This window comes from Agelaius tricolor, unplaced genomic scaffold (genome assembly GCF_023055355.1).
Source record: "Agelaius tricolor isolate 1412-34295 unplaced genomic scaffold, bAgeTri1.0.p SCAF_5, whole genome shotgun sequence".
NCBI classification, from domain to species: Eukaryota; Metazoa; Chordata; class Aves; order Passeriformes; family Icteridae; genus Agelaius; species Agelaius tricolor.
In genome coordinates, this window is record NW_027269265.1 from 48767577 (window position 1) to 48795266 (window position 27690).

Below are 27690 nucleotides of genomic sequence, written 5' to 3' on the forward strand. Positions count from 1 at the left end.
AACAGGGACACGGGTCTGCACAAGCCTCAACTTCTGAATTTTGGGGTAAAACAGGCGGTTCGAGGCGGGATATGTGGTAGGCGGTTCGGGAAGGCTGTGCCTTCCTAGCGCCGCAGCCAATGGGGCAAGGAACAGGGCAACATGTGGCCGGGAGGTTGGGATAAAAGGAGGGTGCGTGCTCTGAAACCTCTGAGAGAGCAAAATTCCACAGGTGCATTCCTCAGTGGACTCTCTCCCTCTATTCGCATAAAGTTGCGGGACTCCTCTATCTCCTGTTTTGGACACAAACCTCTGGCATTTGTGGATTTTCCGGGCAAACACGAAGCGCTCGCTTGGGGTTGGCGTTTCCCGGCGCGGTTCGGGCACTGCCCGCCCGTGATCCCGCCCCGTGCCCGCCCCTTCCTGCCCGGCCCGCGGGCGGCGGGAAGCGCCGGCAGCCGCCGGCCCCGTCCCATGGAGCCCCGGCTGCTCGCCTGGGTGAGTGGGCCCTCGGCACGGCCCGGCCCGGCCCGGGGGGCGGGAGGGTGGCGGGGCCGCTGCTCGCCCTGCCGGGATGCTGCGGCGCTCGGCCCGGGTCAGCGGGGCCGCGGTGTGCCCGCTCCGCAGGGACACAACGCCGCGGTATCACCTGCCGGGCACAGCCGCTGTGGGAGCCGTGCCGCGGCTTCCCTCACGCTGCCCAGCCCCGTTTGCCCCGCGGGGCCGGGGCCGGCTGGAGTGAGGCTGGCGTTGGGATGCCTGCCTGTGGCTCCCAGCCCCTCGGGTCCTTCTGCGGCTTGCCTGGCTTTGAAGGCTTGGAAATTCATGGCGAGTTAGGGGCTGAAAGGGGAGGTTGTGAGACATCTTTTGCAATGAATCGCGCCTGTTAAGTACTATCACGCTCTAAAGCGTGTATCGCCGGCAGTGGCTGTGAGACAACACTTGGTGTGCCTTGGCAGCTCCGCTCCCGACGTCTCCCCCGCCTGCCGGCTCTGGGCTGGCCGAGCAGCCCGGTGCTTCTGTGCGAAGTGTCGGTGTTTCTGTAGGTACAAAATAGTTATTGTATAGTTTCTGTAGGTACAAAGGGGTTATTGCTGAATGCGGCATTTTAACATTCGCCAGGTGCTGCATCTGTCGGGGGAGGTGGAGGATCAATTGAGAGCAGGTGGGGTAGGGATAGGAGGTAGGGATGGGATTTGCTGGAGATTACCAGCTGTGGGCACTGTGGGTTTGGAGTGTTGCTGTTGCTGCAGTGTGTGGGGTGGGGAAGGTGATGTTATCCCCTGTGTTTGTGAATGAAGGTTGAACTGTTGGACACAGAGCTGAAATTGTCTAAGAAATTCCCTGACTTGTTACCATGTTGACAATTGCTGCTTTCCACGGTTGGTTTTGTAGCTATAGTTTTATAGTTCTCGATTTATATAATACTTATATACTTATGTAATTAGTATCTGTAATTGGTATATTTTCATTTTGGTTTCTTTCATTTAAAATATTTAGTTAATGAGTTTAGTTAACGTTTAGTTTAGTTAATGTTTCTGATTTACTCGTTTAGGTTCCAAAAAAAGGTCTTTCTGCTCTCCTTTTGGAGGTAGCCTGCCAGAAAGCAGTGGCATGAATAAGACCTTAGATGAATAGGAATCATTGGTATTAAATTAAATGTGTGGTAATCATCCTGATAGGTTTTCCTCCTTATTAACTGTGAGTCTGCAGTTGAAGTTTTAACAGGTTATATTCCAGTATACTTTTTGAAATACTGGGGTTGCACAGACACCCTTAATGACAGTGAAGTTAGGACAGTCCTGGTCTGTAATCCTGGGAATCCTGTGTCATATCAGGGGATTTTTAGGAGCAGGTTAACCCGTGGCACATCCCAAATATGCTTGTTTGTCCCTGGGAGCATATGTGTGCTTATTTTGTTAACTTTTTTAAAAAAATGTATTATTTTTCTGTGTGCATTTGAAGGGTGCAAACAGCTATGGACAACTTGGTCTTGGTCATAAAGAGGATGTGCTGGTTCCTCAGGCCCTGGAAGATGTTTCCTGCAAGTGTCAAGACATTGCAAGCATTGCTGGAGGAGGGGGACATTCCGCAGTTATCACTGGTAAAAACACCGCTCTTGCACCGGGTGTTTGGCTTTTAATCACTTTTTTTTTGGTGTGTTTCCCTCTTGGTTCAGTGCTGCCACCTCTCTGTGGCTGCTGTTTCTGAACAAGCACAATCCTTAGTTGTAAAATAGCTTCCTCTCCTCCCAGTTAACTCAAGTTTGGGGAAATGGGGGAAATTCCTGTTGCTCATATATTGTGTGGTTACTTTGTGGCTGTGTGAGGACTGTTTCTTCAGCTGTTTATTTCATACAAAGACGTCAGATTTTCTGTATTGAGGTTGGGGGGTGGGAAGGAGGAGTCAGAGGTTATTCAATCTTAAGAAGTGGCAAGGTAAGGACCAGGACATCATATCTGGCCCTTGAAAGGTTGTGCTGTATGCCACAGATAATTATGTTAAGAAGCAATACAAACAGATGTGAACATGATTAAAAAAAGCATCTTGGTGTGAGAGGTGCCTGTCTCACCATATGGATTGTGTCCCTTGACAGACCCAGCTCTCCACAGCTGTAGTTATTCAGAGATATTTCTAATGCATCAGAAACAACTGTTTCTCTTAATTTTTACTCGACTGCAGTGCCTGAAGTGACACATAATCACTGTCCTTGTTTGTCACAGGATCTCACAGGTGTAGGTTTCTCTTTTTAGTCTGTGAAGTGGAACACAATTTATTTTTTTTTTTTTTTTTTTTTTCTTCCAGGTGCAGGACAACTCTTTGTCTGTGGCCACAACAAAGATGGGCAGCTGGGACTGAATCACACAGAAGATGTGCTGTATTTTACTTTGTGCACTGCCCTGTCTGGCTTTTGTGTAAAACAAGTTGCATGTGGCTGGGATTTTACAATCATATTAGTAGGTAAATCTTCCTAAGAACTGAGGAAATACCTTGATGTAGAGAACACGCTAGAAGTTCCACAATGCTATTGCTTGGGTGATGTGAGGGGCCTAGATGAGTTTGAGACGAGGCCTATGGGAACCTCAGGAAATTCAACAAAGCCAAGTGCTGGGGCTGCACCCGGGTCAGGACAGCCCCTGGTACCAGCACAGGCTGGGGATGAGCAGATGCAGAGCACCCCAACCCCAGAAGGACTTGGGGTGCTGTGGGTGAGAGCTGGACATGCCCCAGCCATGGCACTCCCAGCCCAGAGAGCCACACGTGTCCTGGGCTGCATCCAGAGCCCTGTGGGCAGCAGGGCAGGGAGGGGATCCTGCCCCTCTGCTCTGCTCAGACCCCACCTGCAGCTGCATCAGCTCTGGGTCCCAGCACAGGAAGGACAGGGACCTGCTGGGGTGAGCCCAGAGGGAGCCACAAAGATGATGAGAGGGATGAGGCAGCTCTCCTGTGAGGAAAGGTTGAGAGAGTTGGGGCTGCTCAGCTTGGAGAAGGTCCTAACCCTGGACAAATTCTCTTAACCTTAGATGGAATTTGGTTTAGCAGTGATTCAGGATTAAGCCATTCTCTGAAACCTGACATATTTGAAAGATGGCTTTCACTTTATAGCAAATGCTGCTGCTGATGACATTCAAAAATTCTTTAAGAGTAATGGATTCAGAACTTGTTTGCAGCTCATTATCAAGTACCCAGTTGTGACATCCATAATCAATCTTAGTAGTACCTTCACTAGTCCCATCCACATGATAAATCTCTCTGACATCAGTGGAGCAGATTGAATAGTAAGGTACTACCTACTTTGATTAAAATGGCATAACTGAGGACATGGTGTTCTGTATTTTGCACATCAGACATAGATTTAGCAAAGGAGCTACCACCCCTGTAATTATACTGCCTTGTATTGGATGGTGCATTGTGGTCACAAAGCAGCACAGCCCCATCATAAACTAAAGGCTGCACCTGCCCTGAGACATCTGTGATAGGAGTGACCTTTCAGAACCTTAAAGGAGCCACAGGAAAGCTGCAGAGGAACTTTTTACAGGGGTTTGTAGTGATAGGAAAAAGGCTGAAGGCTTTAAACTGAAAAAGGACAGGTTTAGATTAGTTATTAGGCAGAATCCCTTTCCTGGGAGGGTGGTGAGGCACTGGCACAGGTTGCCCAGAGAAGGTGTGGATGCCCCATCCCTGGCAGTGTTCAAGGCCAGGCTGGATGGGGCTCTCAGCAGCCTGGGATAGTGGAAGATGTTCCTGCCCATGGCAGGGGGATTGGAGCTGGATGATCTTTAGGTTCCTCCCAACCCAAACTGTTCTATGATTCTGCATGCTGGCACTCACAGGTTTTAAGCTCTGCAAGCTAAATCACCCTCTGTTCCTTGTGTCCCAGTGAACTTGAGACCTTTTATGGACATGGTGTGTAAGACCAGAAGCCTTTGGCCTCAGGGGCTTTGTAAGGGGACATGTTAAGTCATTTCTTGAGCTGCTTGGCTGTGTTATTGTGCTTGTTATAATGTTACAGTGCTATTGCTCACAGGTTTATTGATTCTGCTCTAAAACTTCATTTTTTTGCAGGATCTGGCCTTGTGCTGTCCTGTGGGTCAAACTCTTTTGGACAGCTGGGACTTCCTCAAATTTCAGGCCCATGCTTGATTCCACAAAAGATTGAGGTAAAGATTTAGGAGGTGTTGTGCTTTATATTGCTTCCAGCAGCTTACAGAGGTCATCTGACCTCAATGGGCTTTAAGCCAGACTCTTCAACTAATTTTTATAGTGCCTATCTGCTACAGATGAGCTTACAAAGTAAAGGCCCAAGGTGAATCGAAGTGCTGAGGCTGCTTTTCTTGCTGTATGAAGAAGTTTCCCACTTCTAACAGAATGTTGATTCTTTCACTTCTCAGACAAGAAATTATTTTGCATCATGGCTCGTGTCAGATACTCCTATGTTGCTTTTTTAAAGTAGGAGAAAGAGGGTGGCAGATCCCTTAGGTGACCTCTAGTGAGTAGGAGTTAGTTCACTTGATGTTTCTGTGCCCTTGATGTTTCCTGAGAGCATCCATTGCAGAATAGTGCCTTAAAATTGGGTGGTATTGACAGGGCTGATGTGACTCTCTCATCCCTCACCATACAAACTATTCATGCTGAATATTTGCTCTTTTGGTTGGTATCCCTTAAATTCTTGGGCTTGATCCCACCTATTTTAAATACACCTGCTACTTTTCCACCAAGGATAGATATCCAGAGGGTTTGCAGAACTCTCAAAGATCAAGACAGGACGGGATGGGAGGTAACAGAAGAGGGAAACTTCTGTGTGATTCCTGAGATCTGTTACAGTGGAGGGAAACTTTCAGGTTTTTCTCCAGTTGAAAACAAAAGTTCTATCAGTAAGTTGTCAAGACTGAACTTAATGCACCATAGCACTGCCTATCACCAGTATTTACTGTGGAGGTTTTGGTGTAATTCTTGAGGAACACTGAGTTAAAATTAAAAAAGAAATGTTTTTGTATGGCCAACATTTCTTCTTTCATGTGAATATTTTGACTGTGCTTTTTTATTTATTGCCGTAATGCTGTGCATCCAGTTGCTTTGCAGATTTGTTTTTTTGTCTCTTGAAGATGTTCCCATTAACTTTTACTGGTCAAAATGTACTTTGTGATACAAAATGTTGATATGCATTGGGACACACAGGCTGGAATTGAGAGCACTATTTTATTAGTGTTCCATTTCTGTCTGGCCTATTTTGTTTCTAGATGCATTAAATGAAAAAAGCAACTAAATTATAATTTTCTTTCATTTGCCTAGTCTCTCAAAGAGACGGTGGTGAGTGTTGCTGCAGGACTGAGACATGCCCTTGCTGCAACAGGTAAGTATGTCATAATTTTAATCTTTTAAAATAATCTGAAAACTTATCTGAAAGGATAAATAATATTTTTAGTAACAAATGAAATGGGATTTTAATGGCTTGGAGGAGGAGAGGGAGGAAAAGAGGATGAAATTTAACTAATCTATTTATTTTAACTATCACAGGGAAAAATACACCTTAAGGTCATGGACTGTAAGATTTGGGGACAAATTTACATGAATAATAAACATTCTAGAACCATCTTCCTGGAAAATCATGGGGAAAAACTTTTACCAAGAGTTCAGAGTGATGGTTTATTAGCAAGTTAATTTTCTGATTGATGGAAAACATACTGATTTCTTTTTGTTTATTCTGAAACAAAACATAAAAGGAGGTTTTTCAGGAAAGAGGATTTCTGCTCAATCAAAGTATCTTAGGATTTGAACTCATGATAGTATGCAAAGTAACTTCAGTTTGTATAAGATGCTTCAAAATGGAGCTGCACATAAATTCTGGCTTTTTAAATGATGTAATTGAAATTGACACCTGGAAAATCACAACAGTGAAAATAAATATTTCTCCTGCTGTTATTAGAGACTCTGAGTTTGTTCATGGTGTAATAGTAGGAATCAGACCCTTCCTTTTGGCATGGTTGTGTTAAAACTGAGGAAAAACAAACTGTACCAACTCTTGTGTTTGGTTTAGTTTTGTGTGAATTTCAGTATGGATTCCAGGTAGTGGAGCTGAAGATGCACAGGAGATGCTTGGGAGAACAGTGGGATCTCTGGTGCTTGTATAAACGTGGGAATTGAGGTTCCCTGTGCTGCACAAATTGGCATCAAAAGGGGGAAAGGGAAGAGAAAGTACAAGAACTTTGTATCCCTTCCTCAGGTACTGCAACCTCGGGATTTCTGTGGCTGAGTCTCCAATAGCTTCCTACCTTCTTAGTTTTCTTACCTGTGTACTGAGACTACAGCTGTTTGTTTCTTGTTGGCTTCACCAGGGTTATCTGGATGTTTTTTGGCATAAAAATCTTCTAAAGTGTCATTTGAATCAGTGAAAATGATTTGAAAGACTGCTCATTAATGTGTGAGGTGATTTTTGTTGGTGACTGATGTGTTTTAATCTCTTTTATTTGTATTTGCTCTGAAAAGACAGCGGGTTGGTGCTGCAGTGGGGAACTGGGATGGCATCTCAGGCAAAGCGTGCAAGCCAAGGAAAAGCCCTCCCTGTGTTCCTGACAGCCAAGGAGCCCTGTGAAGTGGCAGGTAACCCACGAGTCTGCTTCCTTTGTGTGGGTGGGTGCAGCAGAAATATAATTTGGAGTGGTACATATCTTCCTTTTTGCAAAGCCACATGGTACTGTAAACGTGGAGTGGAGTACCTGAGGGATAGAATGGGCACAGAAAATCGTGATCTGTGGGGAAAATGAGAGTCCTGCCATGTGTGTGGCCCAAAGGCAGAGCCTTATGTTGTCAAAGTCATCTCCATCCTGTTACACTTGTATGCATGTTTGTGTATGAATTGATGCCTGCTGTAGAAATTTTATCCTACCATGTTTTTTCCAGGCCTGGCAGATGTAAAGGTGAAGGCAGTTGCTGCAGGCTCCTATCATTCCGTGTCCCTCACAGGTAGGCCTCAGGTACACAGGTGAAAGTTCTCATCTCACCCTTCAAAGGGTTCTCTGCTTCTGAAATGCTGTCAGTTCTGGTAAAACTGCTGAAAATTGATCTGGCCTGGTTAGTGCTGGTAATTGTTCTGCAACAGTTTTGCACTCTGAGAACTTTCCTTTCGTTTTAAGACCTGGATTCGTGTTTCGGGTTCTCTGAGCTTTGTGCATTTTTCTTGGGGTCAGGCCTTAGCCCTAATGTCATTCAGGGTCTGGGCTCTTCTGGCTGGAAACTCTGAAAGGATTTGTAATTCTCTGTAGCTGCAGCAGGATGCTCTCCTGGGTAGCTGTTACTGCTGGAAGCAGGGCAGCCTTTGCCCAGGGAGAAGAGCTGTGCTGGGTGCTTGTGCCAGGAAAGGCAGCAGCAGCAGGGTAGTTCCAGCAGTGTGAGCTGATGCCTCTGCATGGGGCAGTGCAGGGCTGTGAGCAGGCCTGGAACTCCCTGAGGTGTCTTGGGCTTCACTGTGACAGTGTGCAGATCTCTGGTGTGAGAGCACAAAGCTTATTTGAAGAGTAGGAAGCTGCTTTAATTGCTTAGGCACTTCCATAATGTCTGCCATTTGTTCTTTGATCCTTGGGCTGTGCTCCCATGCTGGAGTACTGAGTATCCAGTAATGAAAGTCTAATAAAGATTTCTTTTTATATTGACAGATTGGGAGAAGGGGAAACAGAATAGCTTTCATTCTGTAATCTTACAGTTTTGAAGTGTGTAAAATATATTGAACCTTATGAAGACAAGTCTTTGCCAAACTTCACAGGAACAAGTTCTTAGCAAATCTGCAGCCATCTGGTACCTCTGTCATCATTAAAGGAGCACTGGAGTATTTGCTTCTGCAGATCTATAGAGATTTAGTTGTATGGGGAGATGTTCCAAGATGTAAATTGTATTGAATTCAGAGATGCAAAGTGTATGCAAGATTAGTGAAGACAAACTGTAAGAACAAATAAAATCTGCTTTAGATAATTGGCAGTCTCTATTTAGACAGTGAGCAGATTATTCTTTCATGCTTTTGCGTTTTATTTAAGAGAGCGGTCTATTTGGCAGCAGTGGGACCAAGATTGAAAAATTAATGCCAAATACTTTTATAATGTGATACTGTTGCTGCCCTTCATCCTGCAAGATAGTTATTATTTAAATATTTTGTATTTTAAATATGCTTGATATAATAAAGATACTGCTGCAGGGAGTTTTATTTAAATGGGCCCTTTTTTCTAGGAATGCCTTGCACTGTGGTGCAGTTTTCTTTGCCTCTGTTCCATGAGTCACCTGCTGGTGGGATATGAAATACCTGCAGGCAGGTTGGGACATAACTGTTGATGTGGGTTACAGACATGGGTGGGGGCTCCTTGGAAAAAAGGATGGTAGAGTCTACTGTTACCCAAACTGGCCTGAACCCTCCAGGGGTGAGAATATGGTGCTAAGTGTAAGTCTAGTGTCTAAGTCTTTCCTCAGACTTACTCAAGAGATGAGATAAGGGTTGAGCATGTGACTTTTCCCAGGATAAAGCAAAATCCTTCTGTAAAAGGAGGTGACAGAGGCAATGCATGTTAATGTGGAATATGAATGGCCACAGTGTTTTTCTTTGTGTTTCTGTCACCCATTTTTTTTTTCTTTTCCTCTCCAGGTGTGTGTACTTCATGTTGGGAAGGAATTTATAATTTTAGTGGAGAATTTGAATATTTGAATGAAACAGTTGCTTGACTTGTTTTTCCTTTTTATTTCAGTTGTGTTGTTTTAAAGAGGAACATGGGGAGTCCTGCAGATGACTGTCAGTACTGGCTTCTCCCCCCACTCCTTGCCAATTTTTCACCAGCAGTAGTAGAGTGGAATTCTCCTGGCTTACTCTTTCTGTTGCTGTTACCAAACTGAGATTATTAAATATACTGTAGCCCACGTTTTACTTTTTTTTTTTTTTTCTTCTTTTCCCTCTGAAACATTTACTTCTGTCATGGTGCTTGTAATGAATTCAGTGCTGGCCTGAGACATCCTGATGCCTTGAGTGTTGTGGAGGTGTGCTCCAAACAACTCCGTGTTGGAATTTACATGGCTACCAGTCTTTCTGGGCCCACAATAATGTGCAAGATCAGGTGTGCAAGATTTATTTCTTACACTTTCAGCTTGTGCAGGCTGGCAAAGGCTTCAGGGAGGCCTGAGAGCTTCTGTTCTCAAGTGGTTTTTGTGGATTTTTTTTTCTACTGTGGAGACCTAGGAGCTGGGAGGAATGGTTTTGTCCTGAAAAGATGGAACTAATGATATCATGTCATGGCTGCAGAAGGACTCCTCTGAGCTGTCACTGTGTCAGTGTCCATTGGTTGTTAGGCTGTGAGCAACTCCAGCTTGCATTGATGTAAAGGACTTGTGGGTATTTCAGTGAAAAGATTTATTCCTGTTTGCAAACCTGGAATGTGCATTTGAACAAATACCTGTTTTAGAAAAGAGATGTGGAAGGCAGGTGACCATTTACAGAACTCTCTCAGGTGTTGTCTGGTGTGATTTTGAGGCACAATAATATTTTAATTTTGCCTTGTGATGGGTGGTGCCTGCTTCAGTTGTATGTTCAGAGCTGCATGTCCAATTCCTTTAGGAAGTGACTGTGCAAGGTGAGCCATGGAGCACTGGACTGTCCTTGCTTTGGGGGATTTACTGAATTTGCTCAAGCTGAAGGAGGCAGAATTGGTATGAGCAGAGCTGTGAGTCTGGCTCTTGCAGAGAGGCTGGGAGACTGTAAAGCAGAGCAAGAGCAGCCAGCCAGGCTTTGAATTATTTGCTGCAGTCCAGAAAGTTATTTACTGGATGTAATCAAAGCTTTGGAGTGGAAATAATAGCTGGTCTGCAAGGACAGGCTGGACAGAGAGGGACTGCTCAGTGAATGTCTCCAAGAGGCTTTGATTTTCTTTTACTCAGAGAAGTTGACTACTGTGGTTAGTTTTGTAATAAAAATTAGTCTTTGTTATAAACATCTAGGCTGTTGGACCTGAAAGGGCTCTCACTGCTTCAGGGAGTCTGTGTAGCCCCCAGAAAATAGGCTGTGCTGTTAAGGCCCTTGCAAATATTTCTGATAACCCAGTTACAATGGTAAAGAGTGGTAGGAAAAAGCATCCAGTGAGAACATAAATTGAATTAAATGTTTTTTCCTCAGCATCACTGAACTGAGACTCTATCTGATGGTATTAAATCTGTATACCTTTAAACAGATTTTATCTCTCTGTCTGTTGTAGATGAAGGACATCTGTATGTCTGGGGCAGCAACAAACACGGGCAGCTGGTGAGCAGGAACATCTTTCTTGCTGAGCCCAAGAAGATTGACACTCAGTGTTTCTCACATGAAAGGATTGGAGCAGTCTGGAGTGGCTGGACCCACCTGGTGGCACGGACAGGTAGGATATTTAAAAAGCACTAACATATGGCACCCAAACAGCAGATTGTAAGCTGTCTTTGTTTCAGGCATGCAGTGTTCTTTCTCACTGATAGTGGCTGGACACAGAGTGTTGCAGTGTCACCCAAGTTCAGTTGTCTTTTGAAAAATGATGGGGACAGAAATCCTTTGGCTGCTCTTTTAGTAGGGCATAAGGGCAAAGAAAAGAATATATTGATAAGAAAATCAGTAAACTAAAATAAGCTGGCTTATGTGTGTGTTTGTGGTCAAACCCGGAAAATATTTGGAAAAGACAGGTAAAAAGAAGCTTGATTTACACTTGAAGAGCATTCCCTGAAGATGAAAACGAAGGCAGATTTCATGTTGAAGCTGCGCTTTGCTGGAAATCTTTGTGATGAGGACAGTGTGAAAGCTGCCACGTGTGCAGGGGTGTAGGGTTAGAGTTCTACCTAGGAGGAGAGGAGAGGAGGGTTATGTAACAGTGACATTCATGTGTAAAGGGATGGTTGAGCTGGTGAAGCTCATCCAAGTGTGAAGCACAAAGGCAGGAGGGAAAGGTAGATGAGATGGAAGGGCAAGACAGGCATCTGAAGCTGTTTTGTGGTTGTGTTCTTTGCTTCTCCTGTTGCACAGTGTCTGGTGCCATAGTTAAGGCTAACAAGAGGGTGGAAGTCTTTCACAGAGGAAAAGGAGCAGCCAGAGCTGTGATGTGTGACTGGAAAAACAAATTGGTTGTTTTCTGTTTCATAGCATTCATTGTTTGATATCAAAGTATGTCAGAGTGTAAAAAATCTATATCAGCTGTTCTTTTAGCTATTTATAAGAAATGTCTGAACTCTGATTTTTAGAGGATGCTATACTGAAAATTTGAAAGCTGCAATCAGTGCTGTGAGCTGCTTGGAAACGTTTCAGGTGGAGTGAAAGAATTTATCTCAAAATCTGTAGTTCTTGAATTAAGTGCTTGATGTCATCCTCACTGGAACAGAAATGGTAGAAAGAAGCCATTAGTCAGGATAACTTGATTTTTAAAGAGTGACTCTTGACAACTTGGTTTGCTTTCCTTCACTATTTCTTAATAGAGCATACCCACTAAATAAAATTTCCCCAGAGTTTTAGTAACTTCAATGTTTCAGTTACTTGATACATATCTGTGGGTATTACAGACATGGAATATTTCAGCAGGTGTTTTTATACAACAACAAGAAGTGTGTCAAGGGACTAGCAGGGCTGTTTTGCTGGTGAATGTTTAAAAAGAATTTTTATAAAAATAGGCTGACTTTCTACATCTGCATTAGAAAAGTGGCCAAGTGATGCAGTGGCACAAGTTATTGCTGAAGCTGTATTTTATGTGTTTAGAATTTTAAATGTCTTTGAAGAGCAATGGACCTGAACCTAAATCATCTGGAATAAGATTTTGAATGGCTTTTGGCAGCCTCCAGACACCAATCAGGATCCCATGGGAATTTCAAGGGTTGTTCAGCTACTAGATATAGTGTGAGCTGGAGCATTTAACTCTTTCTGGAAAATCATTTGCTGCATTAAACTTGCAGCTGAATAACTGAGAAATGCAGCCCACGTGAGAACTGTCCCCTGCATGCAGTTCTTCCCACCAGTATTTTTACCTCCTTCCTAGCAAAGGAGGAAATGTCGCTTCAGTTTCCTGAAGTCATAAACCAATGATCCCCAAACATTATGCAGCAGTAAATTATTTTTTGAGCATGCAGCCTCCAATATAGTTACACTTATTTATTTATAAATTATATAATGCTGTAATATGCAAACTATAACATATGTACAATAGCCATTTTACAAAGGATGCGATAAAGATAAACACTACTTAAAGTATTACTTTATTGACTTAAATAATTAAAACCGTTCATAATTTATTAATAAATTAAAATATTTATATGGCATTTTCATCCTGCCCTCCATTGGATTGTCTTGTAAATACCTAGGGCTGCATGCACTTCACTTTAGAGATACTGATACAAACATTTCCTGCTTGCTTTATTCTGGGGAGTTCCCCAGTTAGTGAAAAGGAGGCAAAATAGAGTGATTTTTGGACACAGGAAAATGGAAAGAAAGGGATATTGTAGTATGATGCCTCTCTCCTCATTGTGGAAGATAAAAACATACTTTGGAAAGACATTGCAGTGTACAAGGATTTTGCTGCATGAAAGAATGAGTAAGATTTTTCTAGTTAATAATCCCACCACAAAGCAAAATTTGTTAGTTTAAAGTTTGTTACAGTATCTGAATTCTCATCTAGTGTTTGCCACAGAAGGTAGTTGAATTTTAAGAGGCTCTTACGAATACTCAGAATTCTGTTTGAATTTTTTCTCAGAACATTAATCCTGGTCAGAGTAGTAATAATGAAAAACTTGTTATTGCAGCTGTCTTGACAGTAACTAAAAACTCTTCTCCTTGGAAAGACACAGGAAGGAACTGGGTGGATAAACATTGGACACACAATGCATAAATTCACAAATTCTGCCATTTCAAAATGACATTTTAATCTTTATCTGCCAGGTGAGCAGTCCTTGGGTGCAGAACTAATGGAAGAGTGAAAAGTAAATGAGAGTGATGTTGTTAAAAGCAACCATCTGGAGGAATAGTTGCCAGTTCCGTTGCTGCAGTGGTTTGACAATTTTAAAGTGAGTCCAAGCAAGTTATCAAGTTTGTTATCAGAAAAAAGGAACACAGCATAAATATTTTTGTCTTCTGTCTTTCCCTCTTATGTAAGCTGGCCTGTTTTAAGACTTGCTTTGTTTTTCCTTCATGCTGCTGGCAAAATTTTGTACTGTAACATAAAGCAAAACGCAGAACTCATTTTAATTTCTTCCCCATTCTCTCTTTACAAGGGATTTTAATTGCACCTGAAATCACTTTAATACCTGCATCTCTTTCATATGCTATGTTCTACCTCATTCAGCAGAGGTTTCCTGTAATTTCTTTTTAGAGTTTGATCAACTCTTTTTTCATTTGCTGTTGTTTATGTCATAAAGCAGTTTGGATTCAAGACATTAATTCCTGAGAAATTAATTCCTTGACTTAAAGGTGTTAAGGAGTATTTTCAAAAGATGATGTGTTTTTAATCCTTACTTTTAACTGATCCTCATCAGCTTCAATTCCTTATTCTTTTTCAGTTTCAGCAATAACTTGTGCCACTGCATCACTTGGCCAGTTTTCTAATGCAGGTGTAGAAAGTCAGCCTATTTTTATTTTTATTGTAGAGGTATCTTTTGGGACTATTTCTATTGTATGCACTCCTACTATAAAATACTCACAGAACCCTTCAAGACAGATGAGTGCTTTCTTTTCCTGCCTTGATTACTGTTTCCTACAGAGGAGGGAAGCATAGTTAGACTTCATGGCATCACCTGTACTCTTTCAAAGTAAGTTATATTATTCTGATAGTAGTGGTGGTCCTAGTTGATGATGGTTGGTCCAAAAAGATGAAAGTTGAGAAGCCCTGGTTGCTCTTTGATCAGGTCTCTGATGATGAACTTGCTGGTGCCTTTGGCTTATTTTCTATTTTCTCTGTGAATGCTTGGTTCAAGTGACTCTCAGGAATGCATTTCATTGATGGCAGGGCAGTGCTGTTGCTGCTCCATGTGCAAGACAGAACCAGGTGCATTCTTGTGGCCTTGGACTGCAAGTACCAGTGCTCTTCCCTGTACAAGGCTGGCTTCCTGTCCAGCACTCTGCTTAATGGCACAAGGAGCACCACTGCAGTGTAGGTGATACTGGTTTTGAATAATGAGCAGCTGTCTTGCATTGCTCTCCTTAACAATGGCAGCTTTAATTTGTGGTCCCTCTCGAGTTAATGCAAACACTTTGAGGGGAGCTGCTGAAAGAGAGGTTATTGCTTAGGTCATTTAAAAGTGAGCTAAACTGTGGCCTGTAATGTGGAAGATGTAAATTAGTCTACTTTGGGGAATGATAGAACCAGTCTGACTTGAAGGCAAACCTAAATATAGCAAAAGAGGTATTTTAAAGACTTTGAGGTGAATCATCAACTTCCATTCAAAACAAGATATTTTATTTTTAACTGGAAAGCCTAATAAATAACCTTCCTTAATCTGGCCTGGTTTATTATCTATATATTCTCCTGAATACATTCCCTAATCTATTTGTCACATAGTGTCACATGAAGTTATGCTTTGTTTGAGCTCAGATAAAGAATTCCAAGCTCTTTCACTCAGAAAGTTACTTCAAAAATGCAGTTAAAATAGTGTTTCTGCTGCCTGTGCAAAACTGCCTCCAGCTAAAAAATCTTGGAAGAACAAAATGCTGTGACATAGTCTGAATAATATTCTAAATCCTCATTCCAAATGTGCATCTGAATTTGTGCATCTTTGAATGTCCCTTGATGTCCTGTCATTTAGGCCACACAAAACCACTCTGAAGGGGTCTGACATGTTAGTGACCTACACAGTAAAATAGAAACCATCTCCTGTTTTTTTCTGAAGCAAATGACAGCACATCCCTCCGAGCACCGAGAGCAGAGTGAGAGAACATTCCTAATGATCTTGTTTGAGTCATTAACCTTTAGCATTTGAGTCTTTCACAGAGGCTGTAGTTGCACCTCTAGGTGCCTTTTCTGATGGCAGTCACAAGGTAAAGCTGCTGGGCTTTGCTGGCAAGTTGTGCAGCTGCAGGGAGGTGAAGGGGAAGGACGTGCCTGGCACCCGAGCAGCACAGCCTCAGCCCACTAGAGGTCCTTTCCAGTTTGCTCTTGAATCCAGGCTCTGCAGCTTTCCTCTGGAAAGCAAACTTTCTCTGCCTCGAATTTTTCAGCAGCTCCCTAGGACAGCAAATACTGATTTGTGTTTATATTTGTATATATATAATATATATTTTTTTGTTTTAATGCTTGTCTCTTTAGACACAGCTGCCAAGAGTTTGAAACTGGAGCCCTACATGAGGGAGCTGCATTTCATTGGAAGGATGCTGGGTTTTGGGAATAAGGTGAAATACAAAAAAACAGCCTAATCGAAACCTCCTGATTGATAGGTACATCTGAGCTTCTTTGAAGCACAACTTGAGTTCAAGAAATGAGTGTTCAAAGAAGAAAAGTCTTTGTCCACCTGCTTGGGGGTAAATTTTGAAGCTTCAGGGCCTATCTTGAAGTTCCTGCATTTCATTATAAAGTGTAGAGCATGGCAATAGGAGAGAAAGAAATGCACAAACTTGGGGACCAAAATTCAGGCATGAACACTGGGAACTATGGGAAATCTAATGTGCAATAACAGGACAAAAGATTCTAGATGCCTATGAAAATTTCCTGCTTTTTGTATTGTCTTCTCGAGCAGTCTCCTCGTTCTGTCACATGGTCATCTCATTGGTGTTCAACTTCCACAGTGATTATTTTAAAATTTTGTTCTAGATAGCTGTAAATACCTAGAAGATTTTGGCATTTTCTTTGGCTTTATGGGCTGGCATCATTCCTTGGCTTTATTTTTAAACTTAAAAAGTTAAGAGTGTGTGTGTGTGTGTGTCTGTGTGTTTGCTTTGTGATTCTACACTCCTATTCTTGCTTTCCCTCCTGGGAGTTACTTCTACATGGTTTTGATAAAAGTCTTGAAGAAATTCATTCAGTGGTTTAGTCACTGAAAGGGAAGTTGGGTAAAATGGGAGCTGAAGGTATGTTCTGAAAGGTTATTATCAAGTGTTGAGAGTTGTTCATGTGCAAAGGTTTGTCACAAAATCTTCCTAACATCATCTTTTGAGTAATTGAGTTGTTTCTTCAGTCACCAGCCCTCTTTTACTCTCCTTGTGACTAGGAACTTCCAGTTGTACAGTAAATAGCTGTGCATGCCATCTTACATCATTTCTGTGTGAAAAGAGAGGCTGTCAGGAAGATGCTAAACTGTCACTAAGTGTGATTGAAGGCACTCATTGTAAAATGGAAACATCAGTGATCGGCATTAAGGACACAAAAACTTACCTCAGTATTTGAAATTCCCTTTGTGAGCTGTGACATTGCATCGGCACATGGAGATTCAGATGGCCTGGGAAGAGTAGGATTTACATGGATTTTTGTTAAATTTAGGTCATGAGTAGAAATGAGCTCAACAGGAGGAAAACAACTATCAAAATTTTCCAATCTGTTCTGCTCCTCTTATGTGTGGGGCAGCCCACAGAGCGCCCTTCCCAGAGCAGAAGGGAAAGATAAGGCAGGTAAGGCTGGTCTGCCTTGGATCTTCTGCTGGATCTGCCTTGGGTCTTCTTGCTATGGCTTCCTCTCATGGAAGGGTCTGTTCCTTCCTTGGAACAGGCTGCTCAGGGAAGTGGTGGAGTCAGCATCCCTGGAAGTATTCAAAAACCTGTGGATATGGCATGTGAAGACATGTTTTAGTGAACATGGCTTTGGTGCTGGGTTGATAGTTGGACCTGATGATCTTAGAGTTCTTTTCCAACCGTAATGATTCTGTGGTTCTGTGATTCACACTTGTTTAGTCCTGTCCAGATGTCTTTTACTAAGTACTCCATGATTGCAGGAGTTTGGAAAATGACTCTGTCATCATTCAGCATTATGTTATGGGGCTTTAGGCCACATGTGTGGAAAGAGAAATTTTTACATTGAATTTCTCCTCTCCCTTTTTTTTTTTTTTTTGTGTGTGTCATATCTTCTCTTTTACTAGTGGGAAGAGTGATTGTTGTGGACTTAAATAATGTAACTGTCCCAATTTGACAGAATTTTCATCTTTAAAAAGCATTCAGAAAAAAATTACAGCTTTAAAATGTGGATCTGGTATAGATTTTGTTCAAGTCATAAGTGGATGAGATTAGGAATTAATTACTTTCTTTGATTTTCCTTTTTTTTTCCCCTTTGGTTTCTGTGGTTGGACTGCTGCAGTTTATGGCTAGCCATCTATTTAGCAAATATAATAAACAAGGTCAGATACATTAATAACTATGTGTTTGTGTGCAGGAAATCTGTAAATGTGGTGTTTGTTCTGTTTGCAGTATCCTCCAGCACCAGAGCAGCTGTGCAAGAGGAGCTGTAGTTTTGTGGGCTGAGAAGGGCACCTTGTTGGCTCTGAGCTATTCCTTGGGGGTTTGTTTTTTCTTACTCTTTTTCTCTTAAAGCAAATTAAACTCTTGCAAAGGTAATGATGATAATTGCATTGAAGACACCACCCCTCTCACAATTATTGTGAAACCAGGACACAAAGCTGATACAAATTTCCTTAAATGAAGAATAGTTTGGCCCTAAGTGTCCCTGTCTTTCTAGTTCTTCTGACTACTTGCAGCTGGAACTGCTGGCACTATCTAAGCCACTTGCTCTTCTGATTGGCTGTTTCTGCTTTGTTATATGTCAAACCTTTTCTCCTGAACCATACTGAAATATTTCACATTGTACTTGGGTCTCTGTTAATTCACCTATTTGAAGCCAAAAAGAAGCAAAGGTAAATGCAAGAGAAAATTCACCATTTCTTAACTTCTGTCATAAGCTGCCTCCAAGTTCCATATTCATAGGCATTAATAGAGTGAGATCCAAATGCAGAACTCACAAGACCTGCTGCTATGACAGACTGGGCCAGACTCACCTCTTCTTTGCTTCTCAGCCTTTAATTCAGCTTCAAGGCTCCCATATGCTGTGGGTCCCAGCAGCTAACCACAATGATGCTTCTGTATTAGGCCTGTTATCCAGCAAAGAGAGCATGGACTGGAAGACTGGGTTGGGGGTTTCTTCCCTAGACCCTCTTCCAGCTGGGAGATCTGAGAGGGGGCCAAAAAAATTTACAATTTCATTTTGGGTGTTATCAGATCATATGACATAGTTTGCATGTAGTAAAAGGGTGATGGGATTGATTGAAATTTTGGAAATTCAAAGCTCTTAGTGTAGAGAATTTATGTGAAGCAAAAAACAAACAGTGAGAATTTGCACTTCAGAATTTCTGCAGTTATGCAAAGTGGGTATAACATTGTCTCAGACAAAGTTGGAATCCTTAGAAAGGTAGAAGTGCTTTGCATTCACTTGGTATGGAATAGGAAGCTGGAGCCGATCGTTACCTGATAGTTGAGGTAATGTGCATGGTAACTGATTGCCAAGAACAAGGTATATGTACTCTGCCCTCTTAGTTTTATTGGTCTTTGAGAAGACAAGGGTACTGTATTTTCAAATAACTTCATTTAAAGTTATGCATTTACTAAGCCAAGCATTTCTAAGCTCAGCTTCTGAAAGCAGCTGTCTATGTGAGCACCATCTATGCATGTAAGTGCATCGATCTTATTTAACCTTAGTAATATTTTAAGGCCATTAAATACTTGTTTTCATAATCTTTAAGTGACATTTCTTGTTTAGTAAATAATTATTCAGGTTTAATGAGTCTTACTATTCAAACATAGGTAGTGGGCTTTTTAAGAGCTGAGTGGCAGTTGAGTACTTCTGAAAAACAGAAGTACTTTTCAGGAAATTTTTTCTTAAAAACCTAGACACAAACAGGAAAAATATCCATAAAGCCTACATAGATTGTTCCTTTCATGATTACCTTGAAGTAATTTTGAAATAAATAATTTGATACTGTAAGGTACTGTAGGAAACAGGAGATATATCAACAGCTGTAAATTTTCAAGAATGAGTCTGTAGTCTTGTAGAATGGCTCTGATACTTGGGTAGTATGATGAGATCTGCCAACAGTGTGTGGCTTTTATTCTTTAAAGTATTCCAGTTGTGAGGAATCACAGCTCGTGGTGTGGTGGTTGAAACTGAGGGTGAACTCCCTCTTTTTTTGTAGCTCCTATTTGGACTTCATTGTCTCTCAGGGTAGCTACATATATTCTGTATGGATCCCAAACAGCTGAGATTGAACTCTGCAGATGAAGGGGAGTTATGTTTTCTATGTTGCTTAGGATACACTTTAGGGTTTTGGGATGTTCTGCTTGATTTAAGAGCCTGTGTGGTTCAGGTTTGCTTTCTTTGTCCAATATTATGGGGCCCACAGTAGGTAATAATAAAATAATCACAATGGTTTATTTTTGGGGGACAAAGACCTGTAGGCATAGAAGGTATTAGCATCTGATTCATGCAGGAGAAAAACCCTAGGAGGGGTGGGATTTCCTTAGGTGACTCATTCTCTGTTTTACTCTGTAGCTAACTAAAAGAAAAAAAATCTAAAAAACACTGTGTAGTCAACGATCTATTCAGGGACAGTGCTGTATGTCACTTTTGCTAAGATCTTTTTATTGTGAGTATAGGAAATTTTACTTTTCTAGAATTTTCAAAAATTTACCTTTACAGAGCTGACCAAAATATATATGCAGAAAGTCCTTGAGGAGAATGTTTTCCTGCTTGTCCTTTCCACCCCAAGATAGAAAGCAAACTGAAAATCAGTTTGGCATTTCTCATCTTGAATTTTGGATCTTGTAGCTGATGGATATTTTGTAGGAATTTGCCTGTACACACATTTCAGGCTTGTGCCTGCTGATGACACATCTGCCTGGAGCTGAAGCTGTTCATTGAGGACAAATGGACACTAAAACATCCAGAAGTGAAGGTCAGGCTGTGGGGACAATAAAAGGGTGGCAGTGTGGATTACTAGATATTCATGTGGGTTGAAGAATCATCCTGACAAGTCACGCAGCACAAAGGAGGGTGTTAAATCCTGTTTTGTCTCCTCTTGCTTGTTCACTTTGCCAGAGAGAAAGAAACAGAGCACACAATGCCAAAAAAAAACCCAAAATGCTGTGGCCATGCACACAGGTAGAAGCTGATAGTTGAAATACAACAAACTTCTGCTGTCTGTGATTTAAAAATCTGGGTAGTTATTTAAAATTCCTTTAGTTCACCAGAGCAGTGTTCAAACAAAGTTCATGAAAAGCTGTTTTAGCACAGGAGAAAACTCATGGTTTCTTTAGAAACTGCCCTATCTCACTGAATTGTGTGAAGCATGAAGAGAAGGGTAGAGCTTCTTTTGATCAATATCCATTGTAACATCAGAGAAAAGAAGGTACTGAAAAAACAGGAGCTTTTTGTTCTTCATTGGTGTCCCCTCCTTACTCCTAATGAGAAGTTCTTTTATTTCTCCCTTCTCAATTTAAAACCTAAGCCCCTCTTAGTAACAGGCTGCCTAGCACATCAATACTTACATTACAACCCTGTTCATATGCACAATTAGGTAAACCTTAAACATAGATGTGCTGGCACACAAGCAGATACAGATGTTGTAGCTCTGTGGATGTAATTGTGGACAGCTTTGCTTCACTGGGTAAGCATCAGAAGTAAATCTCACTGGCATCATCCCCTCTTGGCTGGGAATTTCAGATCCTTTACAGGACAGACTTAGATTGCATTCATTAGTAACATGTCTTTAATGTTTCTAAAGTTTTAGACTTGCTCTGTACCTGTGGCTCTGAAATGCTGAAAACACCCCACAATGATAAGAGATACAGACACAAGAATTCAGGAGTCAAAAGGAACTCTGCTAGCTGGATAGTGTCCCCTTGTGAAAGATGGAATTTTTTTCAGGGCATAAGTGGCATTTGGATGCTTTGACCATTATGCAACCATTTACACCTTTGTCCACTCTCTCCCTGCAATCTCCTTGATGTTAAGGATCTTGCTATACCCAGGTGGAATCTCGTGTTGTGCTTTTATTTCTTCCTCCACCCCCTTACCCAACTCTTAAATTTTCTTGTGGGTGGAGGGAGAAATTGGGATGATATTCCAGAGAGAATACATCACCTTATTGCTCATTATTCATCTCTTGACTTCAAAGGGTTTGAATTTTCCTTCCCATCCCCTTTTAGACTGTTTTGTTCCTGCTGTCAGCGGGAGCGCTGCTCATTATTTGAGGTGCACAGCCCACTCTGTCTTAGTCAATTGTAGCTGCTCTTGTAAAGATTCTGACTCTGAACAAGGCGGGTGATCTCCTGGGAGGCTCTGGAGGTGCCATTGTTGGGTTTGTGGTACTGTTCTCTTCTTTGTACTTTATTTCTTAAGAACAGCACATAGTTAGGGTTGAACTCCATGGGATGTAGAACTCGGCTGCTTCTGGAGTGACTGAGGAAGTTCAAGCCACTTAGCAAATCCAAGGACTGCTGTTCTAACACTTTATTTCTGTATTTTTGTCTGAGGCTTGTTATCTAGTGAAATCTCTTGTGCAACTGGTCTCTGATTATTGGGAGTGCATCTTGTGGCCAACAGTGAAAAAGCCCAGCTCTCCTTCAGGCTGCCATTCCAGAGCATTTCTTTTGCTTTTTCTGTGTCTGCCTTTCCACAGCATGCCCTTGAGCCTTTTGACAAGGTAAATATTAGCACTGGGAACCTAATTACCTTCCCTTTGTTTATCTCTTGTATGCACATGGCTGTTCCTTCTGAGGCTCAGATGGTGATGGGATATTGAGAGTAGCAGGATCTTGAGTTCTCCAAATTAGGCAGATTCACAAATGTTTGCAATATTGCAGCTAGAGGGAATGCTTTTCATAAAATGGTCTAGAAAACATGCCTATGCTGTAATTTGTAATCTCGGAATATAATTTTCTGTAGCACTGTACTTTGTTAAGTCTAATGAAACAGGACCTGGGCCTTGCCTCAAAGGGGATAAACATCTAAGCAGTCCTTTTACAGACAAAAAATTAGGAAATTGGACACAAGAAAATAATTGGAAACAAATAAAAGCACATGCAGCATATTATGATAGTTCAAGGGTGTTGTTTTCCCAAAATGGTGTCCAGAAAGATCTGGATGTCTTTTCAGTTTTCTGGGGAATGTTAGAGGAAGAGATGCTCAGCTGCAGAAGGAAGGAAATTCCAGGTTAGAGAGGCCTGTATGGAAGAAAGCATATAACAGTGCAGAAGGACATGGAGATATAAATATAGAATGTCAGTAAAAGTGTATGACTCATACTGCTGTAGTAGCATAGTGCAGAATTTATTTGCAGAAGTACTGAACAAAAACCCTATGGTATACTATGCTGCTTTTGCAGATAGTTTTCCATAGCTGCTTACTGTTTTATGCATCCAGCTTTTTTGGAGACATCACCAAACTGTGCTTCAAGTTCCTTTTTTTCCTGCTTTTTGTTAGGACTTTTGTTGATTGAAGAGTTAAGTCCTCTATTGAACCTTGAATGCAGCAGTTCTGTTTGCTGGGTAGAGATGAGTTAGATTTGTTTTTAATCATGTAACTAAATTTAGCCAGCAATCTGCATTTTAAGGCATTGCTATTAAAAGTCTAAAAGTGAGATATGTATCATAGTTTGAATTTAAAATAAGCCAGAGGCACAGCTGGTGAAGCAGTCATGACTCTCTAATCATGAGTGGAGGGAAATAAGGAGGGAATTTTCTCACCTTGCAGGATGAATGCAAAGTCTGATAGGTGCTGTAAAATCCCAGCTTTGCCCCCAGCCCCCTTCTCCAGCTTGGTTTAATGATTGCATGGATTTCATGACATTCCCCCACTTTCTTTTTTCATCCAGGATGATATATCTGTATGATATCAGAAGTATGAACACAACTGCACATGCATTTAAGTTTTTCCTCTGGTTTATTCAGAGCTTTGTGTGGTACTTTATATTTCCAGTCTCTCCTCTAAAAGGAAAATGGCTAGTGTCCCATGGAAAACCTGAACCAGAGACAAGACTTCCAAGGCATCTGGAAAGTCCTGGAATTTGCCACATTGAAAGTTATTATTCAATCTTTCAAAGCAGTGGAGCATGCTGTTAAGTGTGTGAATAATCCCATTAACAGAGCGTTGCCCATCTCGAGACATAAGTTGTTGTAACTATGGAAGCAAAAAAGGAGGAGTATGCCTGGTTTTTAGTGAATGAAAGTCAAAGCTGTTTAGATGTTTAAAGATGTCCAGAGTGCTGGTAAAGATGGATCTGTTGGAAACGTGCATGACAAATTTAGCATGTCATGGAAATGGCAAGTTATGCCTAGCCTATCATATGGGGTATTAAACTGACTTAACACAGCACTGCCTTCAGCAGTGTTTCTTGGTGTAAACTGTTGCCAAAGGGAGCTCCCATTCTGCACTTTGAAGATTTCAGTCTGTGTTAGGCTGTTACAGTCCTGGTGTCTTCTCTTGGTGAGTCTCACACATCCTCAAAGCTTCACCTGCTTAACTGAGTATTTTCCATTATATCCTGTGTTCATACAGGTCCTTGGGTGTTCAATATTTTGATATCACCAGGAGGTTCTGAAAGGAGACAGGATGATTTTTTTATTTTTTAATTTTCACAGCAGTGGGAATGGGTCACAGTGAGAAGCCATTTGTTTGCTGGATCACAGATGATGTGAATCTGATTGTAGTGATGTGAAATCTTGTCAGTTTGTCTTGCCCACATGCGTGTGGTTAAATTTGATCACCAGGTTGAGGGACATCAGATGTAGCTTGGGCTGGCAGGAATCTTTGGCCCTCTTGATGAGTGTAGGAGTTCTAACTGGCAAATCCATAGCTGTTACAGGAGGACTGGTGATGCCCTTATTGTTCTCTTCCTGTGGCACTTGTGGCCTTTTGTTGCAGGTTTAAATCTCTTCACAGAGTGCTTGGAAACCCTTGTAGACTATTCTGAACCTGCTGTATATTGAAGCCTGTGACTGCAGAAGGTTGTAGAAATATCTCTAGTTTTCTATTGCTGTCAGCCCTGAAATGCTTTTGCTGCTTTGTTTGAACTTCCCTGATGAGGCATGACCTCAATACTATGCATAGATTTGTGTTTTACTGATACATTCTTAATAGCTGTTATGAATGAATATGGAAAAAAATTCAGGAGTGCCCTGTTATATGAAGCTGCAGCAGTTTGTAAGGAGGTCTGTAATGGGAAGAAGATGTGTGAAGAGATGTAGACAGCTCTGGTATGCTGAGCTCCTGTGTTAAAAGGATCAGGGGGCCATTTAAACCTTTGTCAGGGCAGATCATCCTGTGTTGTACTGAAACCATGCGCCGGTGCAGGTGCTAGGCTGCAGGTGTGGGGATGCCTGGTTTCCAGCTGCTGAATCAAAGCTGTCTTCAGCCAAGAACGAATTTAGGGTGTATGGATGGATGTTTTTCTGTTAGGTTGCCCTGCACAAGTGCTATTTCTAGGCAGATGAGGAAGTTTCTCAGAATGGGTCAAGGACATCAGTGGTTTTCTGAAGGACTGCAGAGATCTGTAGATTTGGGAGAAGTCTTACACTGTGTAGGGCAGAGAGGAGGCAAGAGGAAGCCTCTAAATGTCAATTTTTAATGCCTGCTCCTGTGAATTTTCATGTGAAAGGAAGCATTAAGAATTTTTTATATAGAACTTCATATTTCAGGCCTGAGATTAAGCATTCAATGTGAATATCCAGAGTTCATTTGAAAAGTAATCATTAATGCAGCCATGAACTGAGATAGCCTAGATGAACTCTTTCATCTAGTATTTATGAAGGAGAGTTCAAAGCTTGCCTTGGTACCAAATAGAGACTTCAAGGAGATAACACTAGTGCATGTTACTATGTTAAAACAGGAAAATTGATATAAAGATAAATCTGAGTCTAGTGAAAATAAGTAAATTTTAATGTACCTATTTGTCTGTTGCGTTTTACTGAGAAACAGCCAACCTGTTTTTAGAACTAATATACTATTTTTTTTTTTTGCTAATTCTTTCCACTTATGTGGCTGAGCAGATTGATTAAAAAAGTGCTAAAAGGGAAAAATGACATGCTCTGCAGTCTCAGTGGCAGTAGAAAAACAGCACAGGAAAAGCTACACTGTCAGGCAGGAAGCAACTAGAAGTGCTTTATGCAATGATGCTGGATTTGCAGTACTCTGAAGGCTATGAACTTGTAATTTTGAGGACATTCTCAACTGTCTGTGCTTTGTAATACATGAGGACAGAAGGATGATGTGAGGAAAATGCAGAGGAACCTTTCAGAGAGTGGTTTGTATTCAAGCCCTTGAATATGTATGTACCTTCATCTGTATTCTGTGAGGGACCTGAGCATGTGTTTTGGGTGATTTGCTGCTGTGTGTACACTGATGCAGACTGCTGTGTCTACAGTTCAAAGAGCACGAGCAAACCAGATCTGCATCATCGTGTAGAATCCCAAACAATGTAGTGTACTGTTGTTTGTCTTGTTTACTTAAGGAGCTGTCAGAAAGTTTTTTTTCTTAAAAATCTTCTCTCCTCTGTCTTTTTTTCCAGCTTTCTGAGCTCCTGCACTGTGCAGTTCATTCAGGTTGTAATCTGGAATAACACAGGATGCATGATTTTATATCTCTTACTCCTTAATTCCAAATGGTATTGAACCCTCTGGACTTTATTTGATGTAGCATTTGCCTGGTGAAAAAATGAACAGTTGCTATAAAGTCATCTGGGACAATGTGGATGTTCACAGTAGAGGAATTGAAATGCCTTTTGGAGGCACCATGCTCAGAGCATGGCAAGATCCAGGTCTTTGGAAGCGTTGTTAGTATCTTAGAAGAGCTGGAAAGGCTTTCCAATATTGTACCCTTCTTTCTACAAAAGCTGTAGAAATAACTCATGCCTTTTGTGTGCCCTCTTCCTGCACTGAGTCTGGTATGAAATACCACATTTTCTGATGCCTCAGCCACTTCCATGGCTGATGTACTCTGTCCAGTTGACTCATCACTGTGTATGTTTTCCTGACTTCTAATTAAAATCTGTCCTAGTCTAATATTAGACCAACCCTCCTCATTATATCACCCTTCATTCTTAAGTAATTCATCCTGCAACCTCCTTACTCTGTATGACTAATGTCTTTTTCTCAAATATTCTTAGAACATTTTAAAATACCATCTATTTTATAAGCAGCACAGTAGCAATACCTCCCATTACAATTGCTCAATGCTTTCTGTCATAGCTCAGTGCTTTCCTTTCCTTAGGATTTTGACGAGACTTTAACCTTTGGCGGAATTTTCCATGCATTGGTGTTTGCCTCAGCCTGAAATTTCCACTTGAGACTGGGTTTTTTTTTTGTTTGTTTGCTGAAAGTATAATCAGGATTTCATAGAAAAAGGCACATCTAAATCAGCTTCTGTTAGTTTCTCTCACAGAAAAGACAGATTTATGTACTTTGAGGGTTTTGTTTTTTTTTTAAAAGATCCCTGGGCAATTGTTTTTTGGCTGAAAAATAGAAATTATTGACTACTAGCAGGAATCTGAGCATGGGATAGGGAATATTCAGCAAACAGGAACAAGTGTGGGGAAGGAGTATGTCTCAAAAGAACTGAGAACTGCATTGATGAGCAGTGAGAAGGAACTGGTTGCTTAACTTATCTTTGGGCATTCAAGAAATTTGTCCTAAAAGCAAAAATTAATGTATCTGGCTTTAATATTTTTAAATTAATGTTCTCCATGCTTGAGTACTAATAACCACCTGAAACCTGTTTCCCTTATTGTGGCAGAAAAGAAAAAGTTAATTGCAGTGGTCTGTGTTTGTAATCTGAAACATTTTACATTTATGTTTTACAGAAATAGTTTACATTCTGCTAAGGCTTCTGTTTGGTTTTGCATATGTAAGTGATTCTTAGCTAACTTGTTCAGTGAAAGAAAATAGAATCTGTGGGTGGCAGGTGTTTTGTTGCAGCTAAGCATTGTTGCTGTTTTAATCCTTCATATATGCTTGCAGCCTTGAGTTGCACTGGAGCAGTACCCTGGTGGGGTGGTGCAAAGGTTCATTTTTGTTTTGTGTGTGGCTGGTGTTTTTTGTTCATATCTGGGTCCAGACAGAACACCAGATTCATTTGAGGAAGGAGTTTTTTCCCCAAAAGGTTGAGTTGAGAGAAACCTTTGTTGCCCCTGTGTATGTTTAGTGCTGCAGACTCTGTGAGGATCTGGGTCTGCATTACCAATTCAAAGCTTGCCTTTTCAGAGGCCTTGCAGCTTGCTGATGTTTTT

The 27690-nt window shown here is 41.4% G+C and overlaps 1 protein-coding gene across 2 annotated transcripts in view; it reads left to right on the top strand.

Moving 5' to 3' along the window:
• The first annotated feature begins 323 nt into the window (after positions 1-323).
• Positions 324-27690, top strand: part of SERGEF (secretion regulating guanine nucleotide exchange factor) — a 141862-nt gene continuing 114495 nt past the window's right edge. For both annotated transcript variants that reach the window (XR_011679304.1, XM_071427849.1), the window contains exons 1-8: positions 324-477; positions 1945-2083; positions 2785-2940; positions 4546-4640; positions 5773-5833; positions 6967-7080; positions 7381-7443; positions 10701-10859. Coding sequence is in view for 1 of the 2 variants with exons in the window: in XM_071427849.1 (XP_071283950.1) it covers positions 454-477; positions 1945-2083; positions 2785-2940; positions 4546-4640; positions 5773-5833; positions 6967-7080; positions 7381-7443; positions 10701-10859 (811 nt within the window). In the remaining variant the exon portion in view is untranslated. The remainder of the gene's footprint in view (positions 478-1944; positions 2084-2784; positions 2941-4545; positions 4641-5772; positions 5834-6966; positions 7081-7380; positions 7444-10700; positions 10860-27690) is intronic.